Source organism: Neoarius graeffei, chromosome 7 (assembly GCF_027579695.1).
Source record: "Neoarius graeffei isolate fNeoGra1 chromosome 7, fNeoGra1.pri, whole genome shotgun sequence".
NCBI classification, from domain to species: domain Eukaryota; kingdom Metazoa; phylum Chordata; class Actinopteri; order Siluriformes; family Ariidae; genus Neoarius; species Neoarius graeffei.
Window position 1 is genome coordinate 64,052,565 of NC_083575.1, and position 14,710 is coordinate 64,067,274.

Sequence of the window (14,710 nt, forward strand, 5' to 3'; positions counted from 1 at the left end):
CTCAGTGAACTAATCCTCTCCAATGTGGATGCTGATGTTTCCGGTAATTGGCAGTGCCACGTGACCAGTTCCCGTGGCAACAGCTCCATTGGCATGGAGATTGTGGTTTTGGAGACATCTGCGCTGTACTGTTCTGCAGAAAGGGTGACCGGCAACAAAGGTGACTTCAGGTGTGCGAAGGATAAGAAACACATACCCATCGTTTCACAATCCACAACATGCACAATATTCATGCATCTGCATTTTTTTTCCAGCTCAAGATGCAGTATATCCAATAAGGATAATCAAAAACATATACAATGGCATTCTTAGCAAGCAACAAATCTTCTGTGGCATCACAATCCAAATTCTGCAGAAACCTGCAAATTATACACACTTCTCATTTTTTATGATCATTAACCATGTCTATGGCTGGCAGGGCACCACTCAGTAGTTAATGAGACGAAGCCGACTGCCTCGCGCTGGCTGAATGTTTCAGCATTGCTGTGTGCTCTTTTTTAATGGTATTTTCTGTGCTATAGTTTCCTAAACCTTCCATTTAGCTGCAGTCTGCTGTCATAGTTTCTGTACAACATGGACACGCAACTGTAAAGGAAAATTAGCTCGTTGTGGAGAAAAAAATAGCACTATATATTTATGACAAGCAATGACAAGCCAAGAAATTGTTTTTTTTTTAATGTGAAAAAATAACCCTTTAGTATTAATTATTAATAAAATTATTAATTTTTTCCAAAAGCCCGATTTGGAACATCAGTTAATATTTTTGTATGTTTATTAGTATGTATAGAAGGGACTTTAGAATGATATCTTGAACTCCTATTGGATTTAATACTTTTGTATAGTACAAGATCAAAATCAAAGTAGTATTTGTATTATACTGGCACCTATGCAATGATCCAGTTATACACCAATCAGCCATAACATTAAAACCACTGACTGGTGAAGTGAATAACATTGGTTATCTCATTACAAAGGGACCTGTCAAGGGGTGGGATATGTTAGGCAGCAAGAGAAGTCAGTTCCTGAAGTTGATGTGTTGGAAGCAGGAAAAATGGGCAGATGTAAGGATCTAAGTAACTTTGACGAGGGCCAAATTGTGATGGCTGGATGACTGGGTCTGAGCATCTCCAAAATGGCACATCTTGTGGGGTTTTCCCAGTATGCAGTGGTTAATAACTGCCAAAAGTGGTTCAAGGAAGGACAACCGGTGAGCCAATTACAGGGTCATGGGTGTTGAAGGCTCACTGATTCACACGGGGCACGAAGGCTAGCCCATATGGTCCAATCCCACAGCAGAGCTACTATAGCACAAACTGCTGAAAAGATTAATGCTGGCTAAAACAGAAAGGTGTCAGCATTAGTTTTTTCAGCAGTTTGTGCTCTTCTGTGTGAATGGACTATATGGGCGAGCCTTCGTGCCCCATGCGAATCAGTGAGCCTTTGACACTCATGACCCTGTTGCTGGTTGAACCACTTTTGGTAGGTACTAAACACTGAATACAGGGAACACCCCACAAGATGTGCCATTTTAGAGATGCTCAGACCCAGTCATCTAGCCATCACAATTTGGTCCCTGTCAAAGTCGCTCAGATCCTTACGCCTGCTCATTTTTCCTGATTCCAGCACATCAACTTCAAGAACTTGATGTTCTCTTGTTGCTGAATATATCCCACCCACTTCCAGATCCCACTGTAATAAGATAATCAATGTTATTCACTTCACCTGTCAGTGGTTTTAATGTTATGGCTGATTTGAGGTCGTTCTCAAGAGAGATTTCCCGGTATTATAAGTAAAGTACACACACTAATGCATGTACTAATTGAGCCTTTATATGATGAAAACACTTTCTCATCAGAATAATTATCAAGTGAGTAAACATTAGTAGAGAAACATTTATTATATTTTGTTGCCATTTTAGCCTCTTCTGTAGCTCTAAATCCGTACACTCGTGAGCGAAAGTATTTTATTTTCAGTGGATTTGGTGTTGCAGATCTGACGCTGCTCTTGCGCCCTACAGGTGGCCTAAAACCCAGGCTGGTTTAATGGCCTTTCTGCCCTGTGCCACAGCCTCCTACAGCTCTCACGAGAAGAGGGCGTGGCGTAGGTGTGATAAGCAGGGCCGATGGGCAGAGGACGACTACAATCAGTGCCCTTACTCCAGCAAGTTCACCCGTGTGCTGCATGAACTTACACAGGTGGGCTAAAATGATAAACATCATTTATTTGTTTGTTCATCTGTTCATGCTGGGGAAAACAGCAGGTGAGAAGAGAATGCATTTATTATGATAATAGGCCAGAACACCTGTTGAGTCCTGCTAAGACTTGCCTAAATGTTCCCACGGATGAAAGATTAAATTTAGCTGGGATCAGTTTCTATTAGATCTATCATGCAGAGAATGTGATGTGGTGTATGTATGTATGTATGTATGTATGTATGTATGTATGCAAGAGTTTATTTAATAGAAATAAACTCTTTTATTTTCCGTTTCTGGTTGAGAGTACGCTGTGCGCATTTTGGTTGCCACTTCTTACCGGAGCTTTTTCTTTTTCTTTTTTATTCCCCTTTGTTTTTATTTTTGTGTTTGTATCATGTGATGTTTGTTCTTTGTTTGAATGTTTTGTCTGCCAGTTGTGCCGTAGCTTCAGACCCAGTTTTGGGTATCAGTTCCCTTCAGGCCTTGGTCCGCCATGGGTGGTGCCTGTGCTCCTCGCTATGGACTGCAGTGAACTTGCTGCTCTTTTCACATCAGGGTTGTCCAGCACTCTTTGTGGCGGTGCTTCTGTGCTTGGTGGGGTATTCTAAGTGATGTTGCCTGGTGGAATTGTGGCGGCTGTGCAGGCAGTGTGGTGGCTGTGCAGGCAGTGTGGAACATGATTTTGTGCGCCTTTTGGTGGGACTGTAGGTAGCTATGCCATTGGAATAACATCCTGACCCTCTTTTGTTGGACTTTTTTTTGGGGGGGGGGATTGTAAAGCAACCTCGGGTGTGAGAAAGGCACTATATAAGTTGAACTAATTATTATTATTATTATTATTATTATTATTACGGCGGCACGGTGGTGTAGTGGTTAGCGCTGTCGCCTCACAGCAAGAAGGTCCTGGGTTCGAGCCCCATGGCCGGCGAGGGCCTTTCTGTGCTGAGTTTGCATGTTCTCCCCGTGTCCGCGTGGGTTTCCTCCGGGTGCTCCGGTTTCCCCCACAGTCCAAAGACATGCAGGTTAGGTTAACTGGTGACTCTAAATTGACCGTAGGTGTGAATGTGAGTGTGAATGGTTGTCTGTGTCTATGTGTCAGCCCTGTGATGACCTGGCGACTTGTCCAGGGTGTACCCCGCCTTTCGCCCATAGTCAGCTGGGATAGGCTCCAGCTTGCCTGCGACCCTGTAGAAGGATAAAGCGGCTAGAGATAATGAGATGAGATGAGATTATTATTATTATTATTATTATTATTAATAGAACTAAAGTGCAAGGAGTGCATGAAGCCACCAGGGTAGCATGGATGATGTCTCCAAATGAGATATTAATGAGATATTAACCACAAAACAATTGAAAGTTTAAAAAAAAAAAAAATTTAATTTTCATCTCTCCTTTTCAAAGACAACCTGCCCAGAAAGCGTGCTGCACACTCTGAAAGAGTCGGTAGTTTTACTGACACTACGCTTATCCCATGTTATTTCCTTCTGCAATGCATTCTGATTGTGTCGTGGTTTCTCTCTTCAACAAATGCCATACTGTTTGTTTTGGTCTCTTTTCTAGTCTTATCTTCACCCATATCCTGTCATGGGCATGTTTCCTAGTTGTGTTCACCTGCTCTGTGTTTAGTTTTAATTAGTTTGTCTATTCATACCCTGTTGTGTCAGTGTATCATCGCAAAGCCTTGCCATGCATCATGATCATTAAGCCTTCTTTTTTCTATGTAACTAATTATTCTCTCATTCTGGATTTTCTTTTTTTTTCACTTCCTGGTTTTGACCCTAGTTCTCATTCCTCGTTTCTAATTATGGATTATCCCTGTTTACCAGCCTGTGTTTTGACCCTCACTATGAACTTGGATTATGGTTTTTGTATTGGTCCCAGCAAAGCATATACTTGTTTACACACTTGCATCCTGCCTCTCATTACATATTATAAATAGCTACACTGGTGTATGTTTCAGGTCATGTAGCCTGTCTAATTGGCAGTTGAACAAGCAGATTTCATTCTATACATAGACAATATAGTTGCATTTTGAATGGGTCTTTTTGCTCCATGTCACTAATTAAAGCAACATTATGGAGGAATTTTACCTTAAAGTATCCGCTTCAAAATCATTTTGATGGTAGATTGACTTGTAATAGGAAAAAATGTAAAATGGCTTGTCTTCCATTCCAAGTCTACACCTGGTTTGGCGCATCCTGGAGACCTCTTGTGAGAACTGCATCACAATTTACGACACCACGAGAATGGCTGTCTAGCTTTGTTGGTGAGCTTGCCACCCAAGTTTGCATCACTTTGTGTCGGGGCATCCAAGTTTAGTAAGGTTGATTTAGTTTACTGGTTGTTCTTTGTCTGTTAGCATTCCCCAGTATTAGTATAGTTCTGCTTATATTAGCTTAGCATGCTACTATTCCAAGTTGCATGCAATACTAAAATAACTTTAACTGATGTGCGGGGGGGAGCATGCATGTTTACTTCAAGACATAAGTAGTAATCGGTCTCATGGCTAACAGGAAAAAAATGACAATCTGACTGTAAAGTGTACATTTGTACCAATGTTATTTATGAATGATTGCATTGTAGACTGTAACCTTATCGGTGTTATCCCTGTCTCACGGAGATTTATAGTTTTTCTGGATGATTAAAGTCCCGTCAACTCAGTCCCGTCTCAGACTAGCATGCAAATAAATAAATTAATTTCACACCAAAAAGTGTGGTCAGTCTTTGTCAGTCTCATACCAAATAAGCCTTGAAAGCTTGCAACCCTATCTCATTACACTGCCCATTGTATATTATATGCAATATATTATGTTGCCAACAACATTTTATTCGATTACACACATACTCCACATCTAAACACTTAACAATGTAAATGACATGGAAATGCAAGCACAAAATTAGAGAAAAACTAAAACCTTATCTTTTTTGTTCTTTGTTTTATGCTAGTGCTAATCTCTGATGCTACAATAAATAAAACTATGCACTTGTATGTCAGTCGACATGGTTCTTTGGCTTCTGACATTGTCTTTGCCGGTTCTGCATCTTTCAGCTTGTAAAAAAAAACGCACGTGTGCAGCTGCCCATGAAGGGAGGTCAAAGCGCGATTTGTATTATGACAGTGACGTAAAAGTGAATTACACTTTGCAACTGTAGGGGGAGCCCAGGAGCACAAAAATACCAATTTTTACATAATGTTGCTTTAAATAAATACCCTGTTACCAAAGCTTAGATTTGCAGCAAGTGTTTTCTATGTGTCTAATAAACATCTTTATCAAGATCATTTATAATCATTGACAGGGCCTGGAAAATGGCATTATATGTTATTATCTCTGCCAGGTTTATTGGAGGAGGTTATATATTCAACTCTTGTTTGTTTGTTTGCCTGTTCCCAATGTAACTCAAAAAGTAGTGAACAGATTTTGATGAAATTTTGAGGAAAGGTGGGCCATGGGCCAACGAACAATTTATTAGATTTAGATGCAGATCTGGACATGTATGTGGAGCCAGGATTTTTTTGCCTGTTCCCAGCGTAACTCAAAAAGTAGTGAACGGATTTTGATGAAATTTGGTGTACAGCTTTAGTATTATCCGAGGTTCAACCGATTTGATTTTGATGTGGATAATATGTGGCTTGACCAAGGTATGCACTCTACGGGACTGCCCATGTAGTTTAATTTAAATTGTTAGATTTAACAATGCTGTTAGCGCACTAAAACTGTCCACACAGATAACCTACCTTCAACATGAATGATTTACTTACTAATGTAGGATCAGTAAAATTAAGTTATTCCACGAAATCAAATCATACATGAGCTGATAGCCAACGAGGTAGATAGCACCGAGTTGGCTATAAGCCATGTACGACCAGATGGAGTGGAATAATTGTTTTATTATATTCACATTCACTGGATTTTGAGAAATGGAGCATTTTTATTTTTTGCAAATTCAGTCAATACAAATTTTATATAAAATGACCGACAAAATAATTTCCGCTTAGAATGTAAACAAACTGACGAAATGACAGTAGCAATTTGTGAAAAATGCTATAATAATAATAATTCTTGAAAAATTAAAAAAGAAAAAAGATACATTCTTACCATCATACTTTCATTCCATATTTTGTTGCTTTTTTGTAATTATTGGGGTTTTGTTTTCGAGTACAGTTTTTATTTCGTCTTCTGTTGGTTCAGCAACACGCTCCGCCATTTTGTTTTTCTCTACTCACAGGATATGAGCTGATAGCCTAGTAGTAGAGTAGCCAATCAGAGCGTGTGATTGCTCATATCCAGTGGATGTGGATAGAATAATGGCCCTTTTCCACACTGTTTTTTGTGTTATCACAAAAATGCTTAATTTTAGTTCAAAGCTCTCAAAAGAGTTACTTTGTCACATTATGAACTGGTGATAAATGAGAAGAGATGCGTTAGTATTCGCAGGCATTAGAACTTTAGATGTCCCTCGAAAATGAGTCAATTTGTCTACTTGTATAAATGATAATGAACAAATGAACAGTATGAACTAATTCGAGTGATCTTACATGTATAGAAATTATCCTTTTCTAATTACCGGTAGGTACAATTGAGAGATTAAGTGTTTTCTCTGTCTCTATTCCACATACACAGATACCAGTGAACACCTCCAATGCTCTGCTCCTGGCCCAACAGCTCTCCACCATCACCAGCAGTGCAGCAATGTTTGGAGACATGATGGATGTCATCTTTGTCACACATCTTGTTGAGAGAATCACACGTCTTGTGGATCGCGTCCGAGAAGTAAGGATTTTCCCAAGCCTGCTTTAGACAATCGATTCCATTTACCGTGATTCATCTGGACCATTTCACCATTTTAGCTTATTTAGATTCAGTTCAATTGCTGAAAGGTTAAGTATACAGTACAATGGGGGGGGGGAATGGAACTATTTCTACTTTTCTAAGACCCAGGCTTAAAGCCACTGTTTTAATGGTCTTTGCAAACTTTCTCCAGACTTAAAGTCCCAGGCATTCCACCAAACCGCTCCCCAAAGCCTCGCCTTAAAAACGATAAACATGCACACAGTACAATCGCATGAAAAAAAGTGTAACAAGAGACCAGCAGTGCTTTTTGATTCATGCAGGCAGTTACACACCTGATTTCAGATCCAGAAATCTGCACTGCTTACACTAATTAAATTTATAGCTATAACCTTGTATGCCTCTGCACAGTTGGATCAAAAACATGCACCCACAAAGGTGCTTTTGTAAGCTCTTTCCAAGCAAACAGCATTCACACGTTATATAACTGACTGGAGGAAAGCAAATATGCCTGGCCTGAGTATAACTGTACAGCTAATTATGTCGTGTACATTATAATGTTAGAGTTTCGGCTGATAACAAATCGCACCAGAGGCTATTTAGCAAAATTACAAGCTAGTGAGTAGAAACATCTGTTGTCAGGCTTTTTAAATCTCTCAAGTTTCTCCTGCAGCGAAAAGCCACATTGATGTTTGCACTTGTTGCTCCTTTCTCTTTATTCCATTCCTTTCTGGATTATTTTTTCTTTTAGGTTTGTGTATTCCTTGGACTATCTCCTTCCTGTAAATGTTCATTCACAGCTACACCTTGTATGAGATTCCCATGAACATGCAAAATATTTGGCATGGAATAATCAACTTTGTAGAGAAGTTACCTTATTGGTTAACATTTCAATTTTTATTTGCTGATGACAAAGCAGAAAAAATGTATTTTAATCTGCATTCCAATATAATGATCTGAAGTAAATAATCATTTAAAAACATAATTATAAATATGTACACATTTCTGTATTTCTTGCCTGTTTAGTTGGGAAAACACAAAGTCAGTGCTTTAGAGATCCATCCATCCATTATCTGTAGCTGCTTATCCTGTGCAGGCAAGCTGGAGCCTATCCCAGCTGACTATGGGTGAGGTACATCCTTGACAAGTTGCCAGGCCATCGCAGGGCTGACACATAGAGACAAACAACCATTCACACCTACGGTCAATTTAGAGCCACCAATTAATCTAACCTGCATGTCTTTGGACTGTGGGGGAAACCAGAGCACCCAGAGGAAAACCACACAGACACGGGGAAAACATGCAAACGCCACACAGAAAGGCTCTCATCGGCCACTGGGCTCAAACCCAGGACCTTCTTGCTGTGAGGCGACAGTGCTACCGGTAACCACTACACCACCGTGCCGCCTGCTTTAGAGATAATAACGGTTATTTCCACTGTTGTAGTCAGAATTACAGCAGTACACATAGACCAGTGCAAGAGTGTTTTTTTCTTTAGTTTCTTTGTCTTAAAGAGTGATGTAATAAGCTGTTTGCATCTGTTTTCTCATTTCTCTCTTTCATTTGTATGTATTTCTGGGATGGCTGAGCAAAAAGTAAGAAATAATAAGGCGAAAACAGGGAAATGGGAGGTCCAGCTTATTACATATTCCATTCACTGTATTAAACTTTGGGCAATTAGGCATAGCCAGTTTTGCACGTTAATTTGTCCAAATATTTCTAAAACTACAGTAGATGTAGTTGAATCTCAGTTGGTCTGAGCTGTATACGAGGTAAAATCACAAAGTAAAATTGCAAATGCACAGAGGGGAACCCTTTGGGCCTTCTAGGCCTTCAGAGAAGGCCCAAACATATCAGCATTTCAAATGTTGTATTTTTCTTTCATTCTTTTAATTGCTTTCATTCTTTCATAGTTTCATTATAATTATTTTATTCTAATTTGGCCTCATTTTCGATCACATTTGCTTCAGAAATGAAAGGGTTACTGTCATAAAAACATTAAAATAGAGTTATCCAATGAGATTTTTGGTTTGTTATCTCTAGGCAGAGAAGGGTTCAGAGCTGGCTCACTCATTGGTTAGGACTTCATTGCTGGGACAGAAGGTCATGGCAGTGTACGTTTATGTAGGGAGTGGCAGACGAATTAACCAAATCAGATTTTGATTTAGAGTGGGAGGGACCAAAAATGTATCGCCCCAGGCCAACGTGAGCTTAACCATGAGTCAGCACCGTTAGCACGGCAGTGAAATAACCTTCCAGCCGGTGTAGCGTTCATCAGTAGTGTTAGTGAATGCTAATAAAGCAGTCAAGCTAGTGCTATCGAGAGCAAGTAGCACAGGCTAACAACCGAGAAACTAAGATTTTTGTCTCCAGACTCTTCTTCCATGCATGCTAGCTTGCCCCAGTATTTTTCACTCAGTCTTAAGTATTCATTTCCCTATGTAATTTACTTAGTTACTTTTAAAATCAACATTGACAACTACACACAGTGGTGCTACCTGGCAGCCTGCCGCTAATCCCTTGCAAAATCCTTTGCCCTGTTGCTTTTTTGGTGTGTCTGGCTAAGTTTTGGCTGAAGTCCCAGTTCTAATAGTAACAGTTCGCCACTGCAAATGCGTACGTGCACATTGTCACAAAAACATGTGTAACAGAGGTCCTGATGTTGATGGTGCGATGTTACATGGCTCACAAAAGTTCGTGCTCCTGCTCCACCCACATGACCGTGTTGTGCCACGTTCCTTCGCAGCAGGAACAGTCTCAGAAGTTTTTGATCATACCTCTTAGATGCAGCATAGTTTTTTTCTTTAGCATCTGTTCTCTATACATGTAGTATAGTTGTTGCCATCTTATGAACCTTTTGTTCACACAGATATTCTTTATTACTTCGCCTGTGACGGAGTAAGTGGGGCGAGGTATTGTAATCAGTGCTGTTTGTTTGTGTGTCTGTTAACAATCTAACGTCTCGACAGTTGCACCGATTGACTTCAAATTTTCAGGGTAGGTGAGCAATGGTCCGTAGATTACCTGATTAAATTTTGGGGGTAATCGGGTCAAGGTGAAGGTCAAGGTCACCGGAAAGGTCAACCTTTTGGTCAAAATAACATTTCCCATTATAACTCAAAAACGGTTGCCGATAGACAGATGTTTGCTATTATGACCATATAGGAACTTCCATATCGCCTTTCATTTGGCGCCATGATCTTTTGACCTTGAGTGACTTTGAAAGGTCAAACTGAGGGTCCTGGGTTTTCAAAGGGCTATAACTTTAAAATGGTTCATGATAGCCAGGTGTTTACCATTATCAGCAGATAAGAAGTCCCATATGGGCTTTCACTTGCTGCCATGACCTTTGACCTTGAATGACTTTGAAAGGTCAAACTCAAGGTCATGGATTTTCATAGAACTATAACCTGACAACTGATGATTGAGATATATTACCATTATCAACATATAGGTATAAAATAAGTGCTGTCGGGTGAGGTTTGTTTTGCCTGGCAACACTTGTTATAAAATGTATTAGTACAAGACCATTCTGTGACCAGGGCAAAATAACTATTCAGGGAAACATGTTTTAATACTGTTTGTCTATGGACTACTTTTGTCAGTTATACAACATTAAAGCCTCACTGAAACTAGATTTTTAACAAAGCTGCATGTGAACGTGTTCATTCCTTGAAAATTGGCTCTCTTATCAAAGACTCTACTGTTTTAATGCTTTGTAGTGTGTATGTTCAGTGGCTTCATTAAGCAGATTGTTAAAAGCCTTCTAATTTGTTGTTCACTTCAGTGCAATGAAACTTGAGCTTGCTCACTCAATTAAGTTATAATATTTTAAAACATTAGTTCTGTAATGAAATCATGTTAAATTCTTCTGACACGGGTATGGTTCAGTAATTTGAATTTCCTTAAAAAGCCAAAATTACATTTTGTTTTATGAAAAGAAGAAATAACCACCTTGGTTTCAATACGAAAGCATGTACCCTGGGAGCTCCTGTAGCGTCTGGTTCAGAAATCTATAGCTAACGTGCAATTTACAGACATATGACATCTTATTAAATTTTGTGTATAGTCTTTAGAGTTACTTATATTGCAAACGTATGCTTGTGGTGTTTTTAGCATTTCAAAAGAAGCAAATGGTAGGATTCTAAAGAGGGGAAGTCTGGTTAGGCTTTGGCTTTCCTGGAAGAAACCATAGGGTTGTGGCTGTCTGAATGACTTCAGAAACTTAGTTGGCTAGCTTTATGGAGGTTTACTTGAGGCACACAAGATAAAGTTCTTACCTTTCACAGTGCTACTACAGCTTAAGGGGATAATCTTCAACCACTTCAACCATGTACAGTGTCTTGCAAAAGTATTCATCCCCCTTGGTGTTTATCCCATTTTGTCGCATTACAAGCTGGAATTAAAATGGATTTTTGGGGGGTGATCACCATTTGATTTACACAACATGCCTATCACTTTGAAGGTGATTTTTTTTTGTGACACAAACAATAATTAAGATGAAAAAACAGAAATCTGGAGTATGCATCGGTATTCACCCCCTTTCACATGAAACCCCTCAAAAGATGGTGGCGCACAGTAGAGCAGCGGCTTCTCGAGCTCCCGGGACTAAGCCCTTTTTTAGCTACTCAGAGGCCGTTTTTAGCGCTAGTTTAGAGCTAAGTCAGCGTGTGAAGTACAGCCCAACCGGACTTATGCTCATCAGAGATAGTTCGGTTACTACGATCTCACCGAAGCTGAAATCCTCACTTGGAAGACAGGGGCTCCTGAGGACAACGGAGTGGCGCAGCAGAGTACGGGAGCAGCCGGCAAGAGGAAACGATGTGCCCAAAAACAAAAGCGAGGAAAACGGGCAGGCGCGCTTGCCCAGCTGAAAGCTAGCAGACCACCAATTCCAACTCTCTTCCTGGCCAACGTCCACTCCCTGGACAACAAGGTGGACTTGTTACGTCTGAGGCTGAGTGTTTCCACAGAGATGAGGAACTGTGCTATCCTTTGCCTCACGGAAACCTGGCTAAATCACAACATGTCGGACTCAGCGTTCCAGATTGACGGCCTGCAGCTCTTCCGGGCGGATCGCGACCACCGGTCGGGGAAGTTATGAGGAGGAGGGCTCTGTGTGTGTATGTGAATGAAGGTTGGTGTACAAATTGTGGACTGATAAAAGCCTACTGCTCTGAGGCGATAGAACTTATGACAGTGAAATGTCGGCCGCACTATCTGCCTCGGGAGTTCACCGCGGTGTTCGTCACCATTGTTTACATCCCACCGGGTGCTAATGCTAATGAAGCACTACAGGAGCTATATGAAACTATTAGCTCGCCGCAGACTAGGCATCCGGAGGCGTTTTATGTGGTTGCAGGGGACTTTAATCACGTGAAACTGACGGACACTTTGCCCAGGTTTTATCAGCATGTCACCGTACCCACACGGGGAAACAACATTCTGGACTGTGTGTACACCAACATCCGCGATGCATATAGAGCTCTTCCTCGCCCCCACCTTGGCCTCTCCGACCACATCTCCATCCTGCTGGCGCCAGTTTATTGCCCCTTGCTGAGACGGATCAGGCCAACAAAGAAGACTGTCACTGTGTGGCCTAGTGATGCAGCCTCTGTGCTTCAGGACTGCTTCCAGTGCACAGACTGGCAGGTCTTCAGAGAAGCAGCTACATATGAGGGAGAGGTGGACCTGGAGGAATACACCTCCTCCGTCCTCGGCTTTATCTCCAAGTGTGCTGATGATGTCGCCACCACCAGGACAGTAACCTGCTTTCCCAACCAGAAACCCTGGCTGAATGCTGAGGTGAGAGCTCTCCTGAAAGCTAGGGATGCTGCGTTTAGGGCAGGTGAGGCATCAGCACTGAGAGTGGCGAGAAAAGAACTGACGGCAGGCATCAACAGGGCCAAAGCCACATATGCTCATAAAATACAGGGGCACCTCACCTCCAACGACCCCCAGAGCATGTGGATGGGCATAAAGTGCATCAAGGACTATAGCATCAGAGATGCACAATGCCCAAGGGACCCCTCCCTGCCGGACAAACTCAACAGGTTCTACGCTTGCTTCGAGGATCCTGACCCCCCCCCGCACTAGACTTACACCACTACCTGGTGACACGCCCCTCTGTGTGTCCACAGCAGGATGTGAGGAAGACCCTCAAAGGTATCAACCCCCCCAAAGCTGCTGGCCCAGACAACATCCCAGGGCGTGTACTGAGGGACTGCGCACACCAATTGTCTGAGGTGCTGACAGACATCTTCAACACCTCACTGTCACTGGCATCCGTCCCCACTTGCCTAAAGACTGCCACTATTGTCTCCATTCCAAAGTGTTCCACAGTGACAGGCCTGAATGACTACCGACCCATAGCTCTGACCCCGGTAGTCATGAAGTGCTTTGAGAGGCTGGTCATGGTACATATCAGAGACTCTATCGACGTCACTGTGTACCAGTACACCTATAGGAAAAACCACCAGTACGCCTATAGGAAAAACCGCTCTACGGATGACGCCATCTCATCAGTGGTCCACACAGCCCTCACCCACCTGGAGAGCAGAAACTCCTATGTCTGCTTGCTCTTCCTGGACTTCTCCTCTGCTTTTAATACCATCGTCCCACAGACCCTGGTACAGAAACTCTCCACCCTTGGTCTGAGTCACACACTTGGGAACTGGGTCCTGGACTTCCTGACCAATAGACCTCAGACTGTCAGGATCCACAACTTCACCTCCTCCTCCATCACCCTCAGCACTGGCTCCCCCCAGGGCTGTGTGCTGAGCCCCCTCCTGTTCACTCTGCTGATGTACGACTGCTGGGCGAGGCATCCCAGCTGTCACATAGTGAAGTTTGCAGACGACACAGCAGTGGTGGGATGCATCAACAACAACGATGAGTTGGGATACAGAGAGGAGGTGGAACACCTGGTGCAGTGGTGCAGAGAAAACAACCTCTGCATCAATGTGACGAAGACCAAAGAGATGGTGGTGGACTTCAGAAAGGACAGGCGCCCCATCCCTCCCCTGTACATCGGAGGAGTAGCTGTGGAAGTGGTCTCCAGCTACAGGTACCTTGGTGTGCACCTAACCAAGGACCTTACCTGGAACACCAACACTTCCCGTCTGGTTAGGAAGGCCCACCAGCGTCTCTACTTCCTCAGGAAGCTGCGGCAAGCTGGGCTTGGGAGCTCAGTCCTGAGGAGTTTCTACCACTGCATGGTGGAGAGCGTCCTCTGCACCTGCATTACTGTGTGGCACGGCAGATGCACTGCTGCTGAGAGGAAGGTTCTGCAGAGGGTGGTAAAGGCTGCACAGAGGACCATGGGGGGCTGCCTCCCCACCACCTCAGACCTCTACACAGCACGATGCAGGGGGAGGGCCCTCCGCATCATGAAGGACTCCACCCATCCAGCACATGGACTCTTCCAACCCCTCCCCTCAGGCAGGCGGCTGAGGAGCATCCGGAGCAAGACCACCAGGCTCTGGAACAGCTTCTTCCCCAAAGCTGTCAGACTGCTGAACTCCAGCCATGTCCTGTAGTTCCCCACCCCCCTATATCCATATACACACACACACACACACACACACCCTTGACCCCCCCTCCCCACCCCTCACTCCCGTGCACTACAAACACTTTATCCTATAAGTGCGATTGCAATATTAAGGACTCACAAGTGCAATAGTAAGGACCCACAAGTGCAATACTAAGGACTACTTTTTGGATTAC

At 42.7% G+C, this 14,710-nt stretch overlaps 1 protein-coding gene across 1 annotated transcript in view; it reads left to right on the top strand.

The window, feature by feature from the left end:
* LOC132889578 (adhesion G protein-coupled receptor A3) overlaps positions 1-14,710 on the top strand; it is a 493,612-nt gene that overhangs the window by 177,005 nt on the left and 301,897 nt on the right. Inside the window, exons 8-10 of the mRNA XM_060926228.1 lie at positions 6-170; positions 2,018-2,195; positions 6,818-6,967. Of these exons, the coding sequence (XP_060782211.1) occupies positions 6-170; positions 2,018-2,195; positions 6,818-6,967 (493 nt within the window). The remainder of the gene's footprint in view (positions 1-5; positions 171-2,017; positions 2,196-6,817; positions 6,968-14,710) is intronic.